The 25,796-nt window shown below is 48.9% G+C and overlaps 2 protein-coding genes across 2 annotated transcripts in view; both read left to right on the forward strand.

Moving 5' to 3' along the window:
• The first annotated feature begins 8,975 nt into the window (after positions 1 to 8,975).
• Positions 8,976 to 25,450, forward strand: LOC137345287 (ras-like protein family member 10A). Its single transcript, XM_068008766.1, has 3 exons — positions 8,976 to 9,064; positions 15,942 to 17,605; positions 25,180 to 25,450. The coding sequence occupies exons 2-3, from the start codon at positions 17,396 to 17,398 to the stop codon at positions 25,234 to 25,236; spliced, it is 267 nt and encodes an 88-aa protein (XP_067864867.1). The 5' UTR covers positions 8,976 to 9,064; positions 15,942 to 17,395; the 3' UTR covers positions 25,237 to 25,450.
• The window catches only part of LOC137385226 (E3 ubiquitin-protein ligase DTX4-like), a 147,897-nt gene continuing 147,389 nt past the window's right edge, over positions 25,289 to 25,796 (forward strand). Inside the window, exon 1 of the mRNA XM_068060212.1 lies at positions 25,289 to 25,314. Coding sequence (XP_067916313.1) covers positions 25,289 to 25,314 — 26 coding nt within the window. The remainder of the gene's footprint in view (positions 25,315 to 25,796) is intronic.

Below are 25,796 nucleotides of genomic sequence, written 5' to 3' on the forward strand. Positions count from 1 at the left end.
GAGAGACTCCTTCCTTTAAATGTGTTCCCGACGGAGAGACTCCTTCCTTTAAATGTGTTCCTGATGGAGAGACTCCTTCCTTTAAATGTGTTCCTGACGGATAGATTCCTTCTTTAAATGTGTTCCTGACGGAGAGACTCATTCCTTGAAATGTGTTCCCGATGGAGAGACTCCTTCCTTTAAATGTGTTCCTGATGGAGAGACTCCTTCCTTTAAATGTGTTCCCGACGGAGAGACTCCTTCCTTTAAATGTGTTCCCGATGTAGAGAATCCTTCATGTAAATGTGTTCCTGTGGAGAGACTCTTTACTTTAAATGTGTTCCCAATGGAGAGACTCCTTACTTTAAATGTGTTCCTGACGGAGAGACTCCTAACTTTAAATGTGTTCCTGACGGAGAGATTCCTTCCTTTAAATGTGTTCCTGATGGAGAGACTCATTCCTTTAACTGTGTTCCTGACGGAGAGACTCCTTCCTTTAAATGTGTTCCTGACGGAGAGTCTCCTTCCTTTAAATGTGTTCCTGATGGAGAGACTCCTTCCTTTAGATGTGTTCCTGATGGAGAGACTCCTTCCTTTAAATGTGCTCCTGATGGAGAGACTCCTTCATTTAAATGTGTTCCTGATGGAGAGACTCCTTCCTTTAAATGTGTTCCTGACGGAAAGACTCCTTCCTTTAAATGTGTTCCTGATGGAGAGAATCCTTCCTTTAAATGTGTTCCTGACGGAGAGACTCCTTCCTTTAAATGTGTTCCCGACAGAGAGACTCCTTCCTTTAAATGTGTTCCTGATGGAGAGACTACTTCCTTTAAATGTGTTCCCGACGGAGAGACTCCTTCTTTAAATGTGTTCCTGATGGAGAGACTCCTTCCTTTAAATGTGTTCCTGACGGAGAGACTCCTTCCTTTAAATGTGTTCCCGACGGAGAGACTCCTTCCTTTAAATGTGCTCCTGATGGAGAGACTCCTTCCTTTAAATGTGTTCCTGACGGAGAGACTGCTTCCTTTAAATGTGTTCCTGATGGAGAGACTCCTTCCTTTAGATGTGTTCCTGACGGAGAGACTCCTTCCTTTAAATGTGTTCCTGACGGAGAGACTCCTTCCTTTAAATGTGTTCCTGATGGAGAGACTCCTTCCTTTAAATGTGTTCCTGACGGAGAGACTCCTTCCTTTAAATGTGTTCCCGACGGAGAGACTCCTTCCTTTAAATGTGTTCCCGATGTAGAGAATCCTTCATTTAAATGTGTTCCTGTGGAGAGACTCTTTACTTTAAATGTGTTCCCGATGGAGAGACTCCTTACTTTAAATGTGTTCCTGACGGAGAGACTCTTTACTTTAAATGTGTTCCCGACGGAGAGACTCCTTCCTTTAAATGTGTTCCTGATGGAGAGACTCCTTCCTTTAAATGTGTTCCTGACGGAGAGACTCCTTCCTTTAAATGTGTTCCTGACGGAGAGTCTCCTTCCTTTAAATGTGTTCCTGATTGAGAGACTCCTTCCTTTAGATGTGTTCCTGATGGAGAGAATCCTTCCTATAAATGTGCTCCTGATGGAGAGACTCCTTCATTTAAATGTGTTCCTGATGGAGAGACTCCTTCCTTTAAATGTGTTCCTGACGGAAAGACTCCTTTCTTTAAATGTGTTCCTGATGGAGAGACTCCTTCCTTTAAATGTGTTCCTGACGGAGAGACTCCTTCCTTTAAATGTGTTCCCGACAGAGAGACTCCTTCCTTTAAATGTGTTCCTGATGGAGAGACTCCTACCTTTAAATGTGTTCCCGACGGAGAGACTCCTTCTTTAAATGTGTTCGTGACGGAGAGACTCCTTCCTTTAAATGTGTTCCTGACGGAGAGACTCCTTCCTTTAAATGTGTTCCCGACGGAGAGACTCCTTCCTTTAAATGTGCTCCTGATGGAGAGACTCCTTCCTTTAAATGTGTTCCTGATGGAGAGACTCCTTCCTTTAGATGTGTTCCTGACGGAGAGACTCCTTCCTTTAAATGTGTTCCTGACGGAGAGACTCCTTCCTTTAAATGTGTTCCTGATGGAGAGACTCCTTCCTTTAAATGTGTTCCTGATGGAGAGACTCCTTCTTTAAATGTGTTCCTGACGGAGAGACTCCTTCCTTTAAATGTGTTCCCGATGGAGAGGCTCCTTCCTTTAAATGTGTTCCTGATGGAGAGACTCCTTCCTTTAAATGTGTTCCCGATGGAGAGACTCCTTCCTTTAAATGTGTTCCTGATGGAGAGACTCCTTCCTTTAAATGTGTTCCTGACGGAGAGACTCCTTCCTTTAAATGTGTTCCCGACGGAGAGACTCCTTCCTTTAAATGTGTTCCTGATGGCGAGACTCCTTCCTTTAAATGTGTTCCTGACGGAGAGACTCCTTCCTTTAAATGTGTTCCCGACGGAGAGACTCCTTTCTTTAAATGTGTTCCTGATGGAGAGACTCCTTCCTTTAAATGTGTTCCCGACGGAGAGACTCCTTCCTTTAAATGTGTTCCCGATGGAGAGAATCCTTCATTTAAATGTGTTCCTGATGGAGAGACTCTTTACTTTAAATGTGTTCCCGATGGAGAGACTCCTTCCTTTAAATGTGTTCCTGACGGAGTGACTCTTTACTTTAAATGTGTTCCTGACAGAGAGACTCCTTCCTTTAAATGTGTTCCTGATGGAGAGACTCCTTCCTTTAAATGTGTTCCTGACGGAGAGACTCCTTCCTTTAAATGTGTTCCTGACGGAGAGTCTCCTTCCTTTAAATGTGTTCCTGATTGAGAGACTCCTTCCTTTAGATGTGTTCCTGATGGAGAGGCTCCTTCCTTTAAATGTGCTCCTGATGGAGAGACTCCTTCATTTAAATGTGTTCCTGATGGAGAGACTCCTTCCTTTAAATGTGTTCCTGACGGAAAGGCTCCTTCCTTTAAATGTGTTCCTGATGGAGAGACTCCTTCCTTTAAATGTGTTCCTGACGGAGAGACTCCTTCCTTTAAATGTGTTCCCGACAGAGAGACTCCTTCCTTTAAATGTGTTCCTGATGGAGAGACTCCTACCTTTAAATGTGTTCCCGACGGAGAGACTCCTTCTTTAAATGTGTTCCTGATGGAGAGACTCCTTCCTTTAAATGTGTTCCTGACGGAGAGACTCCTTCCTTTAAATGTGTTCCCGACGGAGAGACTCCTTCCTTTAAATGTGCTCCTGATGGAGAGACTACTTCCTTTAAATGTGTTCCTGATGGAGAGACTCCTTCCTTTAGATGTGTTCCTGACGGAGAGACTCCTTCCTTTAAATGTGTTCCTGACGGAGAGACTCCTTCCTTTAAATGTGTTCCCGATGGAGAGTCTCCTTCCTTTAAATGTGTTCCTGATGGAGAGACTCCTTCCTTTAAATGTGTTCCCGATGGAGAGACTCCTTCCTTTAAATGTGTTCCTGATGGAGAGACTCCTTCTTTAAATGTGTTCCTGACGGAGAGACTCCTTCCTTTAAATGTGTTCCCGACGGAGAGACTCCTTCCTTTAAATGTGTTCCTGATGGAGAGACTCCTTCCTTTAAATGTGTTCCCGACGGAGAGACTCCTTCCTTTAGATGTGTTCCTGACGGAGAGACTCCTTCCTTTAAATGTGTTCCTGACAGAGAGACTCCTTCCTTTAAATGTGTTCCCGACGGAGAGACTCCTTCCTTTAAATGTGTTCCTGATGGCGAGACTCCTTCCTTTAAATGTGTTCCCGATGGAGAGACTCCTTCCTTTAAATGTGTTCCTGATGGAGAGACTCCTTCTTTAAATGTGTTCCTGACGGAGAGACTCCTTCCTTTAAATGTGTTCCCGACGGAGAGACTCCTTCCTTTAAATGTGTTCCTGATGGAGAGACTCCTTCCTTTAAATGTGTTCCCGACGGAGAGACTCCTTCCTTTAAATGTGTTCCCGATGGAGAGAATCCTTCATTTAAATGTGTTCCTGATGGAGAGACTCTTTACTTTAAATGTGTTCCCGATGGAGAGACTCCTTCCTTTAAATGTGTTCCTGACGGAGTGACTCTTTACTTTAAATGTGTTCCTGACGGAGAGACTCCTTCCTTTAATTGTGTTCCTGATGGAGAGACTCCTTCCTTTAAATGTGTTCCTGACAGAGAGACTCCTTCCTTTAAATGTGTTCCCGATGGAGAGACTCCTTCCTTTAAATGTGTTCCTGACGGATAGACTCCTTCCTTTAAATGTGTTCCCGACGGAGAGACTCCTTCCTTTAAATGTGTTCCTGATGTAGAGACTCCTTCATTTAAATGTGTTCCTGATGGAGTGACTCCTTCCTTTAAATGTGTTCCTGATGGAGAGACTCCTTCCTTTAAATGTGTTCCCGACGGAGAGACTCCTTCCTTTAAATGTGTTCCCGATGGCGAGAATCCTTCATTTAAATGTGTTCCTGATGGAGAGACTCTTTACTTTAAATGTGTTCCCGATGGAGAGACTCCTTCCTTTAAATGTGTTCCTGACGGAGTGACTCTTTACTTTAAATGTGTTCCTGATGGAGAGACTCCTTCCTTTAATTGTGTTCCTGATGGAGAGACTACTTCCTTTAAATGTGTCCCTGACGGAGAGACTCCTTTCTTTAAATGTGTTCCCGATGGAGAGACTCCTTCCTTTAAATGTGTTCCTGACGGATAGACTCCTTCCTTTAAATGTGTTCCCGACGGAGAGACTCCTTCCTTTAAATGTGTTCCTGATGTAGAGACTCCTTCATTTAAATGTGTTCCTGATGGAGTGACTCCTTCCTTTAAATGTGTTCCTGATGGAGAGACTCCTTCTTTAAATGTGTTCCTGATGGAGAGACTCCTTCCTTTAAATGTGTTCCCGATGGAGAGACTCCTTCCTTTAAATGTGTTCCTGATGGAGAGACTCCTTCCTTTAAATGTGTTCCCGACGGAGAGACTCCTTCCTTTAAATGTGTTCCCGATGGAGAGAATCCTTCATTTAAATGTGTTCCTGATGGAGAGACTCTTTACTTTAAATGTGTTCCCGATGGAGAGACTCCTTCCTTTAAATGTGTTCCTGACGGAGTGACTCTTTACTTTAAATGTGTTCCTGACGGAGAGACTCCTTCCTTTAATTGTGTTCCTGATGGAGAGACTCCTTCCTTTAAATGTGTTCCTGACAGAGAGACTCCTTCCTTTAAATGTGTTCCCGATGGAGAGACTCCTTCCTTTAAATGTGTTCCTGACGGATAGACTCCTTCCTTTAAATGTGTTCCCGACGGAGAGACTCCTTCCTTTAAATGTGTTCCTGATGTAGAGACTCCTTCATTTAAATGTGTTCCTGATGGAGTGACTCCTTCCTTTAAATGTGTTCCTGATGGAGAGACTCCTTCCTTTAAATGTGTTCCCGACGGAGAGACTCCTTCCTTTAAATGTGTTCCCGATGGCGAGAATCCTTCATTTAAATGTGTTCCTGATGGAGAGACTCTTTACTTTAAATGTGTTCCCGATGGAGAGACTCCTTCCTTTAAATGTGTTCCTGACGGAGTGACTCTTTACTTTAAATGTGTTCCTGACGGAGAGACTCCTTCCTTTAATTGTGTTCCTGATGGAGAGACTACTTCCTTTAAATGTGTTCCTGACGGAGAGACTCCTTTCTTTAAATGTGTTCCCGATGGAGAGACTCCTTCCTTTAAATGTGTTCCTGACGGATAGACTCCTTCCTTTAAATGTGTTCCCGACGGAGAGACTCCTTCCTTTAAATGTGTTCCTGATGTAGAGACTCCTTCATTTAAATGTGTTCCTGATGGAGTGACTCCTTCCTTTAAATGTATTCCTGATGGAGAGACTCCTTCTTTAAATGTGTTCCTGACGGAGAGACTCCTTCCTTTAAATGTGTTCCCGATGGAGAGACTCCTTCCTTTAAATGTGTTCCTGATGGAGAGACTCCTTCCTTTAAATGTGTTCCCGACGGAGAGACTCCTTCCTTTAAATGTGTTCCCGATGGAGAGAATCCTTCATTTAAATGTGTTCCTGATGGAGAGACTCCTTCCTTTAGATGCGTTCCTGATGGAGAGACTCCTTCCTTTAAATGTGTTCCTGACGGAGAGACTCCTTCCTTTAAATGTGTTCCCGACGGAGAGACTCCTTCCTTTAAATGTGTTCCTGATGGCGAGACTCCTTCCTTTAAATGTGTTCCTGACGGCGAGACTCCTTCTTTAAATGTGTTCCTGACGGAGAGACTCCTTCCTTTAAATGTGTTCCCGACGGAGAGACTCCTTCCTTTAAATGTGTTCCTGATGGAGAGACTCCTTCCTTTAAATGTGTTCCCGACGGAGAGACTCCTTCCTTTAAATGTGTTCCCGATGGAGAGAATCCTTCATTTAAATGTGTTCCTGATGGAGAGACTCTTTACTTTAAATGTGTTCCCGATGGAGAGACTCCTTCCTTTAAATGTGTTCCTGACGGAGTGACTCTTTACTTTAAATGTGTTCCTGACGGAGAGACTCCTTCCTTTAATTGTGTTCCTGATGGAGAGACTCCTTCATTTAAATGTGTTCCTGACGGAGAGACTCCTTCCTTTAAATGTGTTCCCGATGGAGAGACTCCTTCCTTTAAATGTGTTCCTGACGGACAGACTCCTTCCTTTAAATGTGTTCCCGACGGAGAGACTCCTTCCTTTAAATGTGTTCCTGATGGAGAGACTCCTTCCTTTAAATGTGTTCCTGACGGACAGACTCCTTCCTTTAAATGTGTTCCTGATGGAGAGACTCCTTCCTTTAAATGTGTTCCTGACGGAGAGACTCCTTCCTTTAAATGTGTTCCCGATGGAGAGACTCCTTCCTTTAAATGTGTTCCTGACGGAGAGACTCCTTCCTTTAAATGTGTTCCTGACGGAGAGACTCCTTCCTTTAAATGTGTTCCCGATGGAGAGACTCCTTCCTTTAAATGTGTTCCTGACGGACAGACTCCTTCCTTTAATTGTGTTCCCGACGGAGAGACTCCTTCCTTTAAATGTGTTCCTGATGTAGAGACTCCTTCATTTAAATGTGTTCCTGATGGAGACACTCCTTCCTTTAAATGTGTTCCTGATGGAGAGACTCCTTCCTTTAAATGTGTTCCCGATGGAGAGACTCCTTCCTTTAAATGTGTTCCTGACGGACAGACTCCTTCCTTTAAATGTGTTCCCGATGGAGAGGCTCCTTCCTTTAAATGTGTTCCCGATGGAGAGACTTCTTCCTTTAAATGTATTCCTGATGGAGAGACTCCTTCCTTTAAATGTGTTCCTGACGGAGAGACTCCTTCCTTTAAATGTTTTCCTGATGGAGAGACTGCTTCCTTTAAATGTTTTCCCGATGGAGAGACTCCTTCCTTTAAATGTGTTCCTGACGGAGAGACTCTTTACTTTCAATGTGTTCCTGACGGAGACACTCCTTCCTTTTAATGTGTTCCCGATGGAGAGACTCCTTCCTTTAAATGTGTTCCTGACGGAGAGACTCCTTCCTTTAAATGTGTTCCCGATGGAGAGACTCCTTCCTTTAAATGTGTTCCTGACGGAGAGACTCCTTCCTTTAAATGTGTTCCTGACGGAGAGACTCCTTCCTTTAAATGTGTTCCCGATGGAGAGACTCCTTCCTTTAAATGTTTTCCTGACGGAGGGGCTCCTTCCTTTGAATGTGTTCCTGACGGAGAGACTCCTTCCTTTGAATGTGTTCCTGACGGAGAGACTCCTTCCTTTAAATGTGTTCCTGACGGAGAGACTCCTTCCTTTAAATGTGTTCCCGATGGAGAGACTCCTTCCTTTAAATGTTTTCCTGACGGAGAGACTCCTTCCATTCAATGTGTTCCTGTTGGAGAGACTCCTTCCTTTGAATGTGTTCCCGACGGAGAGTCTCCTTTATTTAAATGCGTTCCCGATGGAGAGACTCCTTCCTTTAAATGTGTTCCTGTTGGAGAGACTCCTTCCTTTAGATGTGTTACTGATGGAGAGTCTCCTTCCTTTAAATGTGTTCCTGACGGAGAGACTCCTTCCTTTAAATGTGTTCCTGACGGAGAGACTCCTTCCTTTAAATGTGTTCCTGACGGAGAGACTCCTTCCTTTAAATGTGTTCCTGACGGAGAGACTCCTTCCTTTAAATGTGCTCCCGATGGAGAGACTCCTTCCTTTAAATGTGTTCCTGACGGAGGGGCTCCTTCCTTTGAATGTGTTCCTGACGGAGAGACTCCTTCCTTTGAATGTGTTCCTGACGGAGAGACTCCTTCCTTTAAATGTGTTCCTAACGGAGAGACTCCTTCCTTTAAATGTGTTCCCGATGGAGAGACTCCTTCCTTTAAATGTTTTCCTGACGGAGAGACTCCTTCCATTCAATGTGTTCCTGTTGGAGAGACTCCTTCCTTTGAATCTGTTCCCGACGGAGAGTCTCCTTTATTTAAATGCGTTCCCGATGGAGAGACTCCTTCCTTTAAATGTGTTCCTGTTGGAGAGACTCCTTCCTTTAGATGTGTTACTGATGGAGAGTCTCCTTCCTTTAAAAGTGTTCCTGACGGAGAGACTCCTTCCTTTAAATGTGTTCCTGACGGAGAGACTCCTTCCTTTAAATGTGTTCCTGATGGAGAGACTCCTTCCTTTAAATGTGTTCCTGATGGAGCGACTCCTTCCTTTAAATGTGTTCCTGACGGAGAGACTCCTTCTTTTAGATGTGTTACTGAGGGCTCATTCACGTTTACATTGCTTTTACATCTGCTGCCTTGCCTGGTGACCTGTGGTGCTTTGTCAGATTAGCGGAATGGAGTGGAGGGGAGTGTATGGGAGTGGAGGGGAGTGGGAGGGAGTGGAGGGGAGTGAGTGGGAGGGAGTCCTGTCTATGGGGACGGTGACCAGGGCTCTCGTTCTCCTGAACGGCCTGTTAGTTACGAATCGCAATGTTTTTTATTTGCAGTCAGTTGGGTGCCATGACAACACAGCCTGACTTCCCATAATCTATTCACTCCTTCCTGCACTGCTTCCCTGGGCAGTCTATGCAGGCATTTTCCAGTCAAGCTGTTTGGAGCATTTGCTTTTGAAAGACGGTGCGGTGAGGGTGCGCTGAGGCCTGTCAGGAGAAAATGGTAAGACTTTCCAGCATTGAAATTCTCACATTGACTGGCTGGAGACGGGGGCAGAGGCATTGGAAGGGTTAACTAGGCTTGTCAGAAGACACATTGCAAATGGGGAGGGAGTTGAATGGGACCGGCCGATATCAGTTCCTTCGGTTTGCTCAGTCGAGTCCCGTAGATGGGTGAGGCAGGTGGAGTGGGAGGTGGTGGCTTTGGTGGGGAGTGGGGGGGGGTGGGTGGTGTGTCTGAAGAGGGCCATGGCATTAAGCAGCTCCAGCGACATACAAGGGGTCGGTAACATTGTTCCTCTTTTGTGCGGCTGGTCATAGACCAGTTGTCACGGCAACCGGGCGGCAGCTCTGGAATTTCCTGACCGCTGTCGAGGGAAGCCAAGTCTAGGCTCTCTTGAGCTGGCGGGAACCGAGGTACAAGGCGCAAACTCACGCACATATCACGCACATGTGGATTGCACACATGCATAAACACCCGACATGCATGCACATATCGCCTGCACACACATATCGCACGTGCTCATGTATCACACGTACACACATATCACATACACATATTACATGCACACAAACATCACGCACACAGACATCACACGTCCACTTATCATGCAGACTTCACGCATACACACACGCATATCACATGCACACAGAATATCACACATGCGCACAGATCCTATACATACAGATATCACAGGGTTGGACTTTGATTTCCCCCAAACGTCGGGATCCATGGTGGGGGCGGTGGGGAGGGCCTAAAGATGGCTCCGGAGGAGACCCACCACGGGCCTCGACGCCGGGAAGGCCTGGCCCGATCCTTCTGGTGGCGGCGAAGCCCCATGGCTGCCCCTCCGCCGCTGGGCGATGGGACCGCAATTTCAATATGCAAATGACTAAAATGAACAAATGAACATAGACCTACCTGCGCTGTTGAGGGCCCGCTGTGATCTTCGGTGTGGCGAACGGCCACTCCCACAACTTCAGTTATCTGTCCGGGGAAACGTGGCTCACTGGTGGGGAGCTGGGATGAGGTGAGTTTATCAGTGCGGGTTGGGAGGGGGTGCGGGGTGGGGGGTGCGGAGGGGGTCTAATAAATGCCATGGGTGTAGGGGATGGTGGGAAAGGTTGAACCTTAAACTTTGTGCAGTTTGTGGGGGTAAGGTCAGATGTGAAAGGTGAGTATTGTGGGAGGGGGAAAGGGCAAATAGATGATGAAATTGTTATGGGGGTGGGGCGTGGGTGGTGGGAAAGGGGGCATTGTAAATTTATTTATTTAACTTTGGGGAATTACCTCTGAAAATTGAATGTACTGCCAAGGGCTGACTGTCCTTTAAAAATGGCGCCAGCGTCTGCACACAGGCAGTTGATGCCATTACCGGCGTCGGACAGCCTGCCCCCTCCACGTGATTTGGGGAGTGGGGGTGGGGGGGGCCGCCCCGGCTATTTAAGTGAGCTGCCACGCGGGAGGTCACGGCGGCTCTGCGGCGTGTGGCCTGTGCGTGCAGGCCGCCATTTTTTTCCGGCCCACGGTGTCACGCACACACAATATCACACATAAATTACGCACTTACCCAAATCCCATGCACAAATCTCACAGACGCATCTCACACACACATATTAGACATACACACACATTGTACTGCACTTACACACACACATCATACACACATAGATCCCATACACCACAAATGTCAAAAAACACACATAGCGAGCACACACACATAACTCACACACACACACACACACACACACACACACATTTCACATATGCACACAAATCACAGACACATTGTTCATGACACCTCCAAGTTTTACATCATCAGCAAATTTTGAACTTGTGCACTGTACAGCCAAGTTTAAGTCATTAACATATATTTAAAACGCAATGGTCCTATTACCCACCCCTAGAGAACCCCACTCTATCCATTCTTCCAGTCCGAAAAACAACCATTAACCACCACTCCCTGTTTCCTGTCCCTCAGCCAATCTCGTATCCATGCTGCTTCTGCTGACCCCTTTTATTCCATGGGCTCTAACTCTGCTGACAAGCCTGTTATGTGGCACTTTACCAAACACCTTTTTGAAGCCCAAGTACATCACATCAACCACATTACCCTTTTCAGCCCTCTCTGTTACCTCATCAAAAAACTCAAGCAACTTAACTTTAACGTTGCCTTTAACAAATCCACGCTGGCTTTCCTTAATTAATCCGCACTTGTCCAAGTGACTGTTAATTTTGTCCTGCTTTATTGTTTCTAAAAGTTTTCCCCTAACTGAGGTTAAACTGACTGGCCTGCAGTTGCTGGGATGAAAACAGAAAATGCTGGAAATACTCAGCTGGTCAGACAGCATCTGTGGGCAGAGAAACAGAGTTAACGTTTCAAGTCGAGGATGTGTTTTGATGCAAGGTCATCAATATGATACTTTAACTCTGTTTCTCTCTCCACAGATGCTGCTGAGTATTTCCAGCACGTTTTGTTTTTATTTCAGGTTTCCAGCATCTGCAGTATTTTGCTTTCACATTACTGGGCTTATCCTTACACCCTTTTTGGAACAAGGGTGTAACATTTGCAATTCTCCAGTCCTCTGGCTCCACCCCTGTATCAAAGGAGGATTGGAAGAACATGGTCAGTGCCTCTGCAATTTCCACCCTTACTTCGACAGCATCCTTGGATGCATCTGATCTGGTGTGGCAACTTTAAGTAGAGCCAACCTATGTAATACCTCCGCTTTATCATTTTTAACCCATCCAATATCTCAACTACCTCCTCTTTATGACTTGGGCAGCGTCTTCTTCCATGTGAAAGACGGATGCAAAATACTCATTTAGTGCCTCAGCCATGCCCCTCAGCATTAGCTAACTAACCCGCAAGGACATTGCTTCCTGGCTATCTTCAGGTGCAACCCTGCAGCCTGTAGAGGTCCCATCTCTTCCAGAACTGGTCCCAGTGTCCCAGGAATCTAAAGCCCTCCCTCCTGCACCATCTCTCCAACCACGCATTCATCTGCTCGATCCTCCTATTTCCACACTTACTAATGTGTGGCACTGGGAGTAATCCGGAGATTACTACCTTTGAGGTCCTGCTTATTAATTTCTTTCCGAGCTCCCTAAACTCTGCCTTTCCGGACCTCATCCCTATTTCTGCCTGTGCTGATACGGCCCACGGCTTCTGGCTGTTCACCCTCCCCCGTCAGAATGTTTTGCAACCATTCAGTAACACCCTGGACCCTGTCTGTTTCCCCTAACTATAGAATTCCCTATCACTATTGCTTTTCCAATCTTCCTCCTGTCCCCCTGTAGAGCTGAGCCAGGCCATGGTGCCATGGACTAGGCTCTGACTGCACACCCCAGAGGAACCATCACTCTCACCAGTATTCAGAATGAATGTTACTTTGTGAGTGAGATGCACTCAGGGGACTCCTGCACTACCTGCCTGGTCCTCTTTGACTGCCTCGCAGTCACCCATTCCCGTGACCACATCCAGAAGCATGCTATCCACATAGCTCTCAGCCACGCGGATGCACCTTAGCGACGCCAGCTGCAGTTCAAGCTCCGAAACCCGGAGCTTGAGCTACTGCAGCTGATGGCACTTCCTGCACTTGTGGCTGTCCAAGACATGAGAAGTGTCTTGGAGTTCCCACACAGAGTGAGGTGTGCATGTGACAGGACTGAGGTGCCCTGCCATCACTCTATTTATTAGATTACTATCTAACTTAACAGAAATAAACTTAAGGCTAAAAAACACTCACTAGCTCTGCACCAGTCAGCTCCTTCCCTTGTGCTGGCATCTCTTTAGGTGATTTTTTTTTAACCTCTCTTAATGTTCATGTTCCCTAACCTCCATGCTCTCTAATTCAACTGAGCTTATTTTTTAGTTATTGCATGAATTTCTTAATCAGGATTAGAGCATAGACAGGTTAACTTCAATGTTTACCTGTAAACCTATCCTTCTGCTGTGGCTTCACGTTTTCCTGCCTTTTCTCCTGCTATGCTATTCCCTCTCTATGTTGCTGTTTAGGCGTGCTTCTGTTCAAATCCATGGGATTGATCTCCTGGTTATCCTCCTTCTCGGGACAACAACAATGTGCTTTTGTACACAACAACAACTTGTATTTGTGCATAACAACAACTTGTATCTCTGTACAACACCTTGCATGTATATGCAACAACAACTTGCATTTGTGTAAAACAACTTCATGTATGTACAACAACAACTTGTATTTAAATACGACAACAACAACTTGCAGTTATATACAACAACAACTTGCATTTGTGTAAAAAGTTGCATTGAGTACAACAACAACTTACATTTATATACAACAACATGCATTTAAATACAACAACAACTTGCACTTATATACGACTTGCATTTGTGTAAAATAATTTGTATTTATGTACAACAACAATTTACATTTATATACAACAGAAGACAAAAGACTGAGCTGATACGTTTGCAACCGTCTCCTGCCGGAAGTGCCGAGTTGATGATCCATCTCGGCCTCCTCCTGAGTTCCCCGGCATCACTGATACCAGTCTTCAGCCAATCCGATTCACTCCACATGATATTGTTAAACATCGATGGCAATGGATACTGCACTGTCTATGGGCCCTGATAACATTCCAGCAATAGTACTGAAGACCCTGTGCTCCAGAACTTGCCGCGCGCCCGAGCCAAGCTGTTCCAGAACAGCTACAACACTGGCATCGACCCGGCAATGTGGAAAATTGCCCAGGTATGCCTTGTAAACAAAAAGCAGGACAAGTCCATCCTGGTCATTTATCACCCCATCAGTCTACTCTCAATCATCAGTAAAGTGATGGAAAGTGTCATTGACAGTGCTATCAAACGGCAATTACTCAACAATAACCTGCTCAGTGACGCTCAGTTTGGGTTCTGCCAGGACCACTCAGCTCCTGACCTCATTACAGCCTTTGTTCAAACGTGGGCAAAAGAGCTGAACTCGAGGTGAGGTGAGAGTGACTGCCCTTGACATCAAGGGAGCATTTGACTGAGTATGGCATCAAGGAGCCCGAGCAAAACTGAGGTCAATGGGAATCAGGGGGAAAACCCTCCGCTGGCTGGAGTCATACCTAGCACATACCTAGGAAGATGGCTGTGGTTGTTGGAGGTCAATCATCTGAGCTCCAGGACATCACTGCAGGTGTTCCTCAGGGTAGTGTCCTAGGCCCAACCATTTTCAGTTGCTTCATCAATGACCTTCCTTCAATCATAAGGTCAGAAGTGGGGATGTTCACTGATGATTGCACAATGTTCAGGAACAGCCATATAAATGCTATGGTTACCAGAGAAAGTCAGAGGCTGGGAATTCTGCAGCGGGTAACTCACCTGTCTTCCTAATGCCTGTCCACCACCTACCAACAAGGCACAAGTCAGGAGTGTGATGGAATACCCTCCACTTGCCTGGTTGGGTGCAGCTCCAACAACACTCGACACCATCCAGAACAAAGCAGCCCGCTTGGTTGTCACCCCATTCACAAACATTCACTCTCTCCACCACCGATGCACAGTTGCAGCAGTGTGTACCATCTACAAGATGCACTGCAGCAATGCACCAAGGCTCCTTAGACAGCACCTTCCAAACCCACGACCTCTACCACCTAGAAGGACAAGGGAAGCAGATGCATGGGAACAGCACCACCTGCAAGTTCCCCTCCAAGTCACACACCATCCTGACTCGGAACTATATCACCGTTCCTTCACTGTCGCTGGGTCAAAATCCTGGAACTCCTTTCCTAAAAGCACTGCTCGTGCAGCTACACCACAAGGACTGCAGTAGTTCAAGAAGGCAGCTCACCACCACCTTCTCAAGGGCAATTAGGGATGGGCAATAAATGCTGGTGTAGCCAGCGACACTAACATCCCCATGAATGAATAATAAAAATTGCCTTCACTATGCACATGTGTACAAAAACAACTGAATTTACGTAAAACAACTTGCGTTTACATAAAACAACAGCATGCATTTCCGGCGGGCAACTTGAATTTGTTGTAGGGCTGAAATTTGGGGTTTAGGCAGCTGAAGACATGGCCATCATCAATGGAGAAATGGAAATCGGGTGATACACAAGAGGCCACAAGTGAACGAAATTACAGAGTTAGGGAGGGTTGTAGGGGCTGGAGGACGTTACAAAGATAGGGAGGGCTGTAGGGGCTGGAGGAGGTTACAGAGATAGGGAGGGTTGTAGGGTCTGGAGGAGGTTACAGAGATAGGGAGGGTTGTAGGGGCTGCAGGAGGTTACAGAGTTAGGGAGGGTTGTAGGGGCTGGAGTGCGTTACAAAGATAGGGAGGGCTGTAGGGGCTGGAGGAGGTTACAGAGTTGGGAAGTGTTGTAGGTGCTGGAGGAGGTTACAAAGATAGGGAGGGTTGTAGGGGCTGCAGGAGGTTACAGAGTTAGGGAGGGTTGTAGGGGCTGGAGGACGTTACAAAGATAGGGAGGGCTGTAGGGGCTGGAGGAGGTTACAGAGTTGGGTAGTGTTGTAGGTGCTGGAGGAGGTTACAGAGATAGGGAGGGTTGTAGGGTCTGGAGGAGGTTACAGAGATTGGGAGGGTTGTAGGGGCTGAAGGAGGTTACAGAGATAGAGAGTGTTTTAGAGGCTGGAGGAGTTTACAGAGATAGGGAGGGTTGTAGGGGTTGGAGGAGGTTACAGAGATAGAGAGTGTTTTAGGGGCTGGAGGAGGTTACAGAGATAGGGAGATGTGAGGACAAGGCCCATGGAGAAATTTGAAAGCAAGGAATGGAGAGAGTTTGGTAAAATCCAGGTGCTGTTTGACCAGGAGTGACTTCAAGACTCTGTGGTATTGGGTTCAGTATGTGTCTCCTTCAGACTGACCCTTTCCCTCCCTTGCCTCTCTGACAGGAGACGTTAGGAGTCTGAACACGCCTGGTGGTTCCTCAAGGAAGTGTGGGTGTTCGAAAAGTTGGGAGCTTGTTGACCATTACCCTGACATCCCCAAAGTGGGTGCAGCCCTTCCAAGAGATAAAAGGCCTCTCAAAAACAGTTCCAGAAGCTGCAGCTGAGGGGAGAAAGGAAAATGGATCCCGACTGCCCGCCATGCAGACATCGTTTCGCTTACATTGGCCTCAGTTAGAGCCGGAGGGCTCTCCTTGCTTTTTGGTGGGATCTTGCTGTACATTGACCAGCTGGTCACCTTTCTCCACGCCGCAACGATGACCGCACCTCCAAAAGGACTTTGTTGTTTGTGAAAAGCTTCCAGCAGTCCCCCGGTGGCGGTGGGACGTGCTGCGTACATAGCCGCATTACCTGGGTCGGTGTGTCAGTGAGTTGACCTTGCTTCTGTTTGTTTGGGTCAGCTTTGATCCGTTGTCACAACCCCACTGTCCCCTCATCGCCCCCACCCCAAAAATCAACCGCCCAAACCCACATTCCAAGAATCCGGAGTTCGCTCCGGGTCTTCCGGTGGCTATGCGTTCCGTTCTGTCGGGTGTATAGCCGGGGCTCTCTCAAGATCAAGCAAGCCTAGCTGAGGAAGTCATATTCGGATGGGTTTGTGTCCCTTTGGCTGGGTTTCCCCGCCTCCGCGCTTCCTTTTCTGCCTCCCGGACAATTATATTTAATCACTTCCTGCAGGCAATTCCACACCTTTTCATTTCCAAGCACGCAAGATTTGCGTCAACCAGAACTTTTAAAAATTTCCATTATTCGACCCATCGGTTCTTCCCTCAAGACACGAGTGAGAATTGAAGGAGAAAGCGGTGTTTCGAAAACAAGGCACTGAGATTGCGGAAGATCTCCAACTGATGGCCACTTGAAGCCAACAATTGGAAACCAGTGAAGATTCGGAATCGATCAAACTGAAACAGGGAGGGATGTTTTGGAACCAAGGAAGAATTTAGCCAAGCAAAGGCTTGAAGGGATTGAGGAGCTCATGAGTTCCAGGGCGACAATTCCGATCCCGAAGATCGGATGCTTGATCACATTTGGAAAAAATTACTCAGCGTAAAACTGGACCATCTCAGCAACGTCAGACTAGGAACCCATCAAGGTCCAATGGAACTTGCCTTACTCTGTGGATAGAACAGACCAGGTCTCTACCTGGGCAGAGAAGCCAAGAGAAAGTCCTCTGAAATTTGCTTCGAATCTCTGGAAAAGGGCCAACATTTTATGCATCATCAAACGTCCAATGGCACAACAGTGACCTGGTTGAAGGTTCAAGATAGGAATCCGTCTCAGAACTCTTGCCTCATTTACAAGGTTTCCAAACTGGGGTGCCAAGTTCACAGAGTGGCCCTGCCGACAGTCAAGACCTCCTTTTATTGCAAAGCAAGTCTTCATGCTTCCCCCGTTATTCCATGGCTGATTTCCTCAAGATTGCCATCCTGGGCGCTCCAGGAGTAGGGAAGACCGCGATCATTCAGCAGTTCTTGTGGAACCAGTTTGCTGAGGATGCGCGGAGTCCACACGGGGGAGTGTACAGGCCGTCCGTGGTCCTCAATGATCGGATTTATCACTTGGTTATTCTGGATATTCCGGCGTCACTCGTCTTCACCAATAACCAACAGGTAAGGACATTTGTCCAATCAGAGAGGGAGGAGCCCTTAAATTCCTGCTAATCGGTGCTGAATTGACTGACTCATCGTCCCGAGCCAACCAGAGAGAAAGGAGCATGGGCACTGAACCATAGAATAGCAGAGCGCAGGAGGAGACCGTTCAGCCCATCATGTCTGTGCGAGGTCTCTTGAATAGCAATCAGGTTAGTCCCACTCTCCCGCTCTTTCCCAGATACCTGTCAATTTTTTCTCCTTCCCTGCATAGCCAATTCCCTTTCGAATGTTATGATTGAGTACGTATCCACTGCCACGACAACACTCCCAATCTCTGTAACCTCCTCCAGCCCCGACAACCCTTCTGATCTCTGTCACCTCCTCCGGTCCCTACAACACTCCCTATCTCTGGAACCTCCTCCGGTCCCCACAACACTCCCTAGCTCTGTCACCTTCTCCAGCCGCTACAATCCTCCCAAATTCAGTAACCTCCTCCAGCCCCTACAACCCTCCCTATCTCTGTCACCTTCTCCAGCCACTATAACCCTCCCTATCTCTGTACCCTCGTCCAGCACTTCCAACCCTCCCTATCTCTGTCACCTCCTCCGGTCCCGACAAACCTCCCCATCTCTGTAACCTGCTCCAGCCCCTACAACCTTCCCTATCTTTGTCACCTTCTCCGGTCCCTACAATCCTCCCTATCTCTGTAACCTCCTCCAGCCCCTACAGCCCTCCCTATCTCTGTCACCTTCTCCGGTCCCTACAATCCTCCCTATCTCTGTAACCTCCTCCAGCCCCTACAACCCTCCCTATCTCTGGAACCTCCTCCAGCCCCGACAACCCTCCCTGCATCTGTAACCTCCTCCAGCCCCTATACCCCTTCCTATCTCTGTAACCTCCTCCAGCCCCTGCAACCCTCCCTATCTCTGGAACCTCCACCAGCCCCTACAACCCTCCCTGCATCTGTAACCTCCTCCAGCCCCTATACCCCTCCATATCTCTGTAACCTCCTCCAGCGCCTACAACCCTCCCAATCTCTGTAACCTGCTCCAGCCCCTACAATCCTCCCTTTCTCTGTCACCTCCTCCGGTCCCTACAACCCTCCCTATCTCTGACACCTCCTCCGGTCCCTACAAGCCTCCCTATCTATGTCACCTCCTCCAACCCCTACAACCCTCCCGATCTCTGTCACCTCCTCCGGTCCCTACAACCCTCCCTATCTCTGTCACCTTCTCCGGTCCCTACAACCCCCCCTATCTCTGTAACCTCCTCCAGCCCCTACAACACTCCCTATCTCTGTCACCTCCGCCAGCCCCGACAACCCTCCCTATCTCTGTCACCTCCTCCGGTCCCTACAACCCTCCCTATCTCTGTCAGCTCCTCCGGTCCCTACAACCCTCCCTATCTCTGTCACTTCCTCCAGCCCCTACAACCCTCCCTATGTCTGTAACCTCCTCCGGTCCCCACAACCCTCCCTATCTCTGTCACCATCTCCGGTCCCCACAACCCTCCCTATCTCTGTCACCATCTCCGGTCCCTACAACCCTCCCTATCTCTGTCACCTCCTCCAGCCACTGCAACCCTCCCTATGTCTGTAACCTCCTCCGGTCCCCACAACCCTCCCTATCTCTGTCACCATCTCCGGTCCCTACAACCCTCCCTATCTCTGTCACTTCCTCCAGCCCCTACAACCCTTCCTATCTCTGTAACCTCCTCCAGCCCCTATACCCCTCCCTAACTCTGTAACCTCCTCCAGCCCCTACAACCTTCCCTATCTCTGGAACCTCCTCCAGTCCCTACAACTCTCCTGATCTCTGTCACCTCCTCCAGCCCCTACAACCCTCCCTATCTCTGACACCTCCTCCAGCCCCTACAACCCTCCCTATCTCTGTACCCTCCTCCAGCCCCTACAAAACTCCCTATCTCTGTCACATCCTCCGGTCCCTACAACCCTCCCTATATCTGTCACCTCCTCCGGTCCCTACAACCCTCCCTATCTCTGTCACCTCCTCCAGCCCCTACAACCGTCTCTATCTTTATCACCTCCTCCGGTCCCTACAACCCTCCCTATCTCTGTAAATTCCTCCAGGCCCTACAACCCTCCCTATCTCTGTAACCTCCTCCAGTCCCGACAACCCTCCCTATCTCTGTCACCATCTCCGGTCCCTACATCCCTCCCTATCTCTGTCACTTCCTCCAGCCCCTACAACCCTCCCTATCTCTGTCACCGCCTCCAGCCACTGCAACCATCCCTATCGCTGTCACCTTCTCTGGTCCCCACAACCCTCCCTATCTCTATCACCTCCTCCAGCCCCTACAGCACTCCCTATCTCTGTAACCTCCTCCAGCCCCTAAAACCCTCCCTATCTCTGTAACCTCCACCAGGCCCAACACCTATCCCTATCTCTGCAACCTTCGCCAGTCCCGACATCCCTCCCCATCTCTGTAACCTCCTCCAGCCCATACTACACTCCCGATCACTGTAACCTCCTCCAGCCCCTACTACCCTCCCTATCTCTGTAACCTCCTCAAGCCCTGACAACCATCTCCATCTCTATAAACTCCTCCAGTCCCTACCACACTCCCTATCTCTTTAACCTCCGCCAGCGCCTACAACCTTCCCTATCTCTGTAACCCCCTCCAGCCCCTACAATCCTCCCTATCTCTGTCACTTCCTCCAGCCCCTACAACCCTCCCTATCTCTGTCACCTCCTCCAGTCCCTACAACCCTCCCGATCTCTGTAATCTCCTCCAGCCCCAACATCCTTCACTATCTCTGCAACCTCCGCCAGCCCCGACAACCCTCCCAATCTCTGTAATCTCCTCCAGCCCCTACATCCTTCACTATCTTTGTAACCTCCTCCAGCGCATACAACCCTCCCCATCTCTGTAACCTCCTCCAGCGAATACAAACTGCCCCATCTCTGTAACCTCCTCCAGCCCTACAACCCTCCCTATCTCTGTAACCTCCTCCAGGCCCTACAACCCTCCCTATCTCTGTAACCTCCTCCAGTCCCGACAACCCTCCCTATCTCTGTCACCGCCTCCAGCCACTGCAACCATCCCTATCTCTGTCACCTCCTCCAGCCCCTACAGCCCTCCCTCTCTCTGTAACCTCCTCCAGCCCCTACAACCCTCCCTATCTCTGTAACCTCCACCAGGCCCAACACCTATCCCTATCTCTGCAACCTTTGCCAGTCCCGACAACCCTCCCCATCTCTGTAACCTCCTCCAGCCCCTACTACCCTCCCTATCTCCGTAACCTCCTCAAGCCCTGACAACGATCTCCATCTCTATAAACTCCTCCAGCCCCTACCACTCTCCCTATCTCTTTAACCTCCGCCAGCGCCTACAACACTCCCTATCTCTGCAACCTCCTGCAGCCACTACAATCCTCCCTATCGCTGTCACCTTCTCTGGTCCCTACAACCCTCCCTATCTCTATCACCTCCTCCAGCCCCTACAGCACTCCCTATCTCTGTAACCTCCTCCAGCCCCTACTACCCTCCCTATCTCTGTAACCTCCTCAAGCCCTGACAACCATCTCCATCTCTATAAACTCCTCCAGCCCCTACAAACCTCCCTATCTTTGTAACATCCTCCAGCGCCTACAACCCTCCCTATCTCTGTCACCTCCTCCAGTCCCTACAACCCTCCCGATCTCTGTAACCTCCTCCAGCCTCAACATCCTTCACTATCTCTGCAACCTCCGCCAGCCCCGACAACCCTCCCTATCTCTGTCACCTCCTCCAGCGCATACAACCCTCCCCATCTCTGTAACCTCCTCCAGCGAATACAAACCGCCCCATCTCTGTAACCTCCACCAGCCCTACAACCCTCCCTATCTCTGTAACCTTCTCCAGCCCCTACAACCCTCCCTATCTCTGTCCCCTCCTCCGGCCCCTACAAACCTCCCTATCTCTGTCACCTCCTCCGGTCCCTACAACCCTCCCTATCTCTGTCACCTCCTCCGGTCCCGACAACCCTCCCTATCTCTGTAACCTCCTCCAGCCCCGAGGACCCTCCCTATCTCTGTCACATCCTCCAGCCCAGAGGACCCTCCCTATCTCTGTAACCTCCTCCAGCCCCGAGGACCCTCCCTATCTCTGTCACCTCCTCCAGCCACTACAGCCCTCCCTATCTCTGTCACATTCTCTTGACCCAACAACCCTCCTGATCTCTGTCACCTCCTTCAGCCCCTACAACTCTCCCTATCTCTGTCACCTCCTCCGGTCCCTACAACCCTCCCTATCTCTGTAACCTCCTCCAGCCCCTACAACCCTCCCTATCTCTGGAACCTCCTCCGGTCCCTACAACCCTCCCTATCTATGTAACCTCCTCCAGTCCCTACAACCCTCCCTATCTCTGTCACCTCCTCCGGTCCCTACAACCCTCCCTATCTCTGTAACCTACTCCAGCCCCTACAACCCATCTATCTCTGGAACCTCCTCCAGACCCTACAACCCTCCTGATCTCTGTCAGCTCCTCCAGCCCCTACAACCCTCCCTATCTCTGTCACCTCCTCCAGCCCCTACAACCCTCCCTATCTCTGTACCCTCCTCCAGCCCCTACAAACCTCCCTATCTCTGTCACCTGCTTCAGCCCTTACAACCCTCCCTATCTCTGTCAACTCCTCCGGTCCCTACGACCCTCCCTATCTGTGTCACCTCCTCCGGTCCCTACAACCGTTCCTATCTCTGTCACCTCCTCCAGCCCCGACAATTCTCCCTATCTCTGTCACCTCCTCCGGTCCCTACAACCCTCCCTATCTCTGTAACGTCCTCCAGTCCCGAATTCCCTCCCTAAATCTGTAACCTCCTCCAGCCCCTTAACCCTCCCCCCTATCTCTGTAACCTCCTCCAGCCCCTACAACCATCTCTATCTCTGTAACCTCCTCCAGCCCCTACATCCTTCACTATCTTTATAACCTCCTACAGCGCATACAACCCTCCCCATCTCTTTAACCTCCTCCAGCACCTACAACCTTCCCCATCTCTGTAACCTCCTCCAGCCCCTACAACCCACCCTATCTCTGTAACCTCCTCCAGCACCTACTACCCTCCCTATCTCTGTCACCTTCTCCGGTCCCTACAACCCTCCCTATCTCTGTCACCTTCACCAGGCCCAATACCTATCCCTTTCTATGGAACCTCCTCCAGCGCCTGCAACCCTCCCCATCTCTGTAACCTCCTCCAGCCCCTACATCCTTCACTATCTCTGCAACCTTCGCCAGCCCTGACAACCCTCCCCATCTCTGTAACCTCCTCCAGCCCCTACAACCCTCCCTATCTCTGTAACCTCCTCCAGCCCTGACAACCATCTCCATCTCTATAACCTCCTCCAGCCCCTACCACACTCCCTATCTCTTTAACCTCCGCCAGCGCCTACAACGCTCCCTATGGGGAGTGGCACAGGGCGGCACAGTGGCGCAGTGGTTAGCACTGCAGCCTCACAGCTCCAGGGACCCGGGTTCGATTCTGGGTACTGCCTGTGTGGAGTTTGCAAGTTCTCCCTGTGTCTGCGTGGGTTTTCTCCGGGTGCTCCGGTTTCCTCCCACAAGCCAAAAGACTTGCAGGTTGGAAGGAAAATTGGCCATTATAAATTGTCACTAGTATAGGTAGGTGGTAGGGAAATATAGGGACAGGTGGTGATGTGGTAGTAATATGGGATTAGTGTAGGATTAGTATAAATGGGTGGTTGATGGTCGGCACTGACTCGGTGGGCCGAAGGGCCTGTTTCAGTGCTGTATCTCTAATCTAAATCTAATCTAATCTAATCTATCTCTGTAACCTACTCCAGCCCCTACAACCCTCCCTATCTCTGTCACCTCCTCCAGCCCCTACAAACCTCCCTGTCTCTGTAACCTCCTCCAGCCCCTGCAACCCTCCCTATCTCTGTCACCTCCTCCAGCCCCTACAAACCACCCTGTCTCTGTAACCTCCTCCAGCCCCTGCAACCCTCCCTATCTCTGTCACCTCCTCCAGCCCCTACAAACCTCCCTGTCTCTGTAACCTCCTCCAGCCCCTACAACCCTCCCTATCTCTGTCACCTCCTCCAGCCCCGAGGACCCTCCCTATCTCTGTAACCTCCTCCAGCCCCTGCAACCCTCCCTATCTCTGTAACCTCCTCCAGCCCCGTGGACCCTCCCTATCTCTGTAACCTCCTCCAGCCCCGAGGACCCTCCCTATCTCTGTAACCTCCTCCAGCCCCGTGGACCCTCCCTATCTCTGTAACCTCCTCCAGCCCCGTGGACCCTCCCTCTCTCCTTTGCTGGGTGTAATGTATGTCCCTTGTGGTGTTCCATTCGAAAAATGGCACACGCAGATACATTGCCATGTTGCCCCTGATGGCTGTGAATAAATATTATTCCGACCCCATCAGTAGAGTTATAGAGGTATCCAGCACAAAAACAGGCCCTATATCCCATCGCATCCATGCCAGCTGTCAAGCCTATATATTGTAATCCCATTTTCCAGCACTTGGCCCGTAGCCTTGTATACTATGGTGTTTCAAGTGCTTATCTAAATACTTCTTAAATGTTGTGAGGGTTCCTGCCTCTACCATCCCTTCAGACAGTGTGTTCCAGATTCCAACCACCCTCTGGGATAAAAATGTTTCCTCAAATCCCCTCTAAACCTCCTGCCCCTCGCCTTAAATCTATGCCCCCTGGTTATTGACCCCTCTGCTCAGGGGAAAAAAGTTTCTTCCTATCTATCCTATCAATGCCCCCCACAATTTTGTATACCTCAGTCAGGTCCCCCCTCAGCCTTCTCTGCTCCAAGGAAAACAACCCCAGCCTATCCAGTCTCTCTTCATAGCTGAAATGCTCCAGCCCAGGCAACATCCTGGTCAATCTCCTCTGCACCCTATCTAGTACAATCACATCCTTCCTATTCACAGCAGGGGTGGGTCTCCGACGCTCTGGGTTGAATTCACTGGCTGGCCCATGAATGCCTCCAAATCTGGCTACGGACAAAATGGGGCAGTTTTTAATATGGGACGCAAAACCTGACAGATCTGGGTTCTGCCCTCATTTGTCACTTCGGTCGAAAATGCATTGCAGTTCCACCCTCTGACTCGTATTCCTAACCTTTCGCTCTTCACAGGGTCTAGCTGCCTCCATTTATCCCCTCAATCAGTTCTGGCAACAGACTGCACACCAGATATACTTGGTGGTAGTGGGGTAAGAAGGAAGGGATTTAGGAGTGCAGGCCTATTCCCAGGCCACTGACTTTTCAGATCTGATCAAGGTGGTAGCAGCTGATCGCTACAGCAACACTTCCCTTCCTGCAACCAAACATCTGCATTATTCTCCCAGATGTAGCTGGGACACATTCTGTACTGTGGGAGAACATGGGCATGAAGTGGTATCCTATCAGAAATTCCTCTGCACTGAGTTGGTGTAGTGTGAAAAACCTTTCTGGGTGTCACCTCCAGTGCAGCTGCCCATCAAATTTTGAAGCAAACAGTCCTGTTTTGAGGCCAAAACTTTGAATAGCTGGACTTCAAAAAAAAAAATAGCCCAGCAACTCTCTTTAGTTCTGATGAAAGGTCACTGACCTGAAACGTTAACTCTGCTCCTCTCTCCACAGATGCTGCCAGACCAGCTGAGTATCTTCTGCACTTTCTGTTTCAACGCTACATTTTAAAAAATTGTTTCCTTGAAGCTAGGTCAGGAGTTTGAGGAATATTCCTTTGAGAATGATTGTGGCACTATTTCTGGGCAGGTAAATCCTGTTTCGGACTGAAGGATCATGTCTCCAGTTAACGAGCTCCATTCAGCATCCAAGATGCTCCAAAACGTTGACTTTGCAGTCACAACTCAGCTCTGAGTCAGGCATTCATGGATTTCGGCCACACATGATAGAGCCTGGAGCCCAGAACACAGGCCAACATCCCTCAAGCAGCCTTGGAGTAGTATTGTACTGTCAGAGGGTCAGTATTGAGGGAGAGCTAAACTGTTGGAGGGTCAGTAATGAGGGAGTGCTGCATGTGTCGGAGGGTCAGTAATGAGGGAGTGCTGCACTGTCAGAGGGTCAGTACTGAGGGAGTGCTGCATGTGTCGGAGGGTCAGTACTGAGGGAGTGCTGCACTGTCAGAGGGTCAGTACTGAGGGAGTGCTGCACTGTCAGAGGGTCAGTACTGAGGGAGTGCTGCATGTGTCGGAGGGTCAGTAATGAGGGAGTGCTGCATGTGTCGGAGGGTCAGT

Source organism: Heterodontus francisci, chromosome 28 (genome assembly GCF_036365525.1).
Source record: "Heterodontus francisci isolate sHetFra1 chromosome 28, sHetFra1.hap1, whole genome shotgun sequence".
Lineage (NCBI taxonomy): Eukaryota > Metazoa > Chordata > Chondrichthyes > Heterodontiformes > Heterodontidae > Heterodontus > Heterodontus francisci.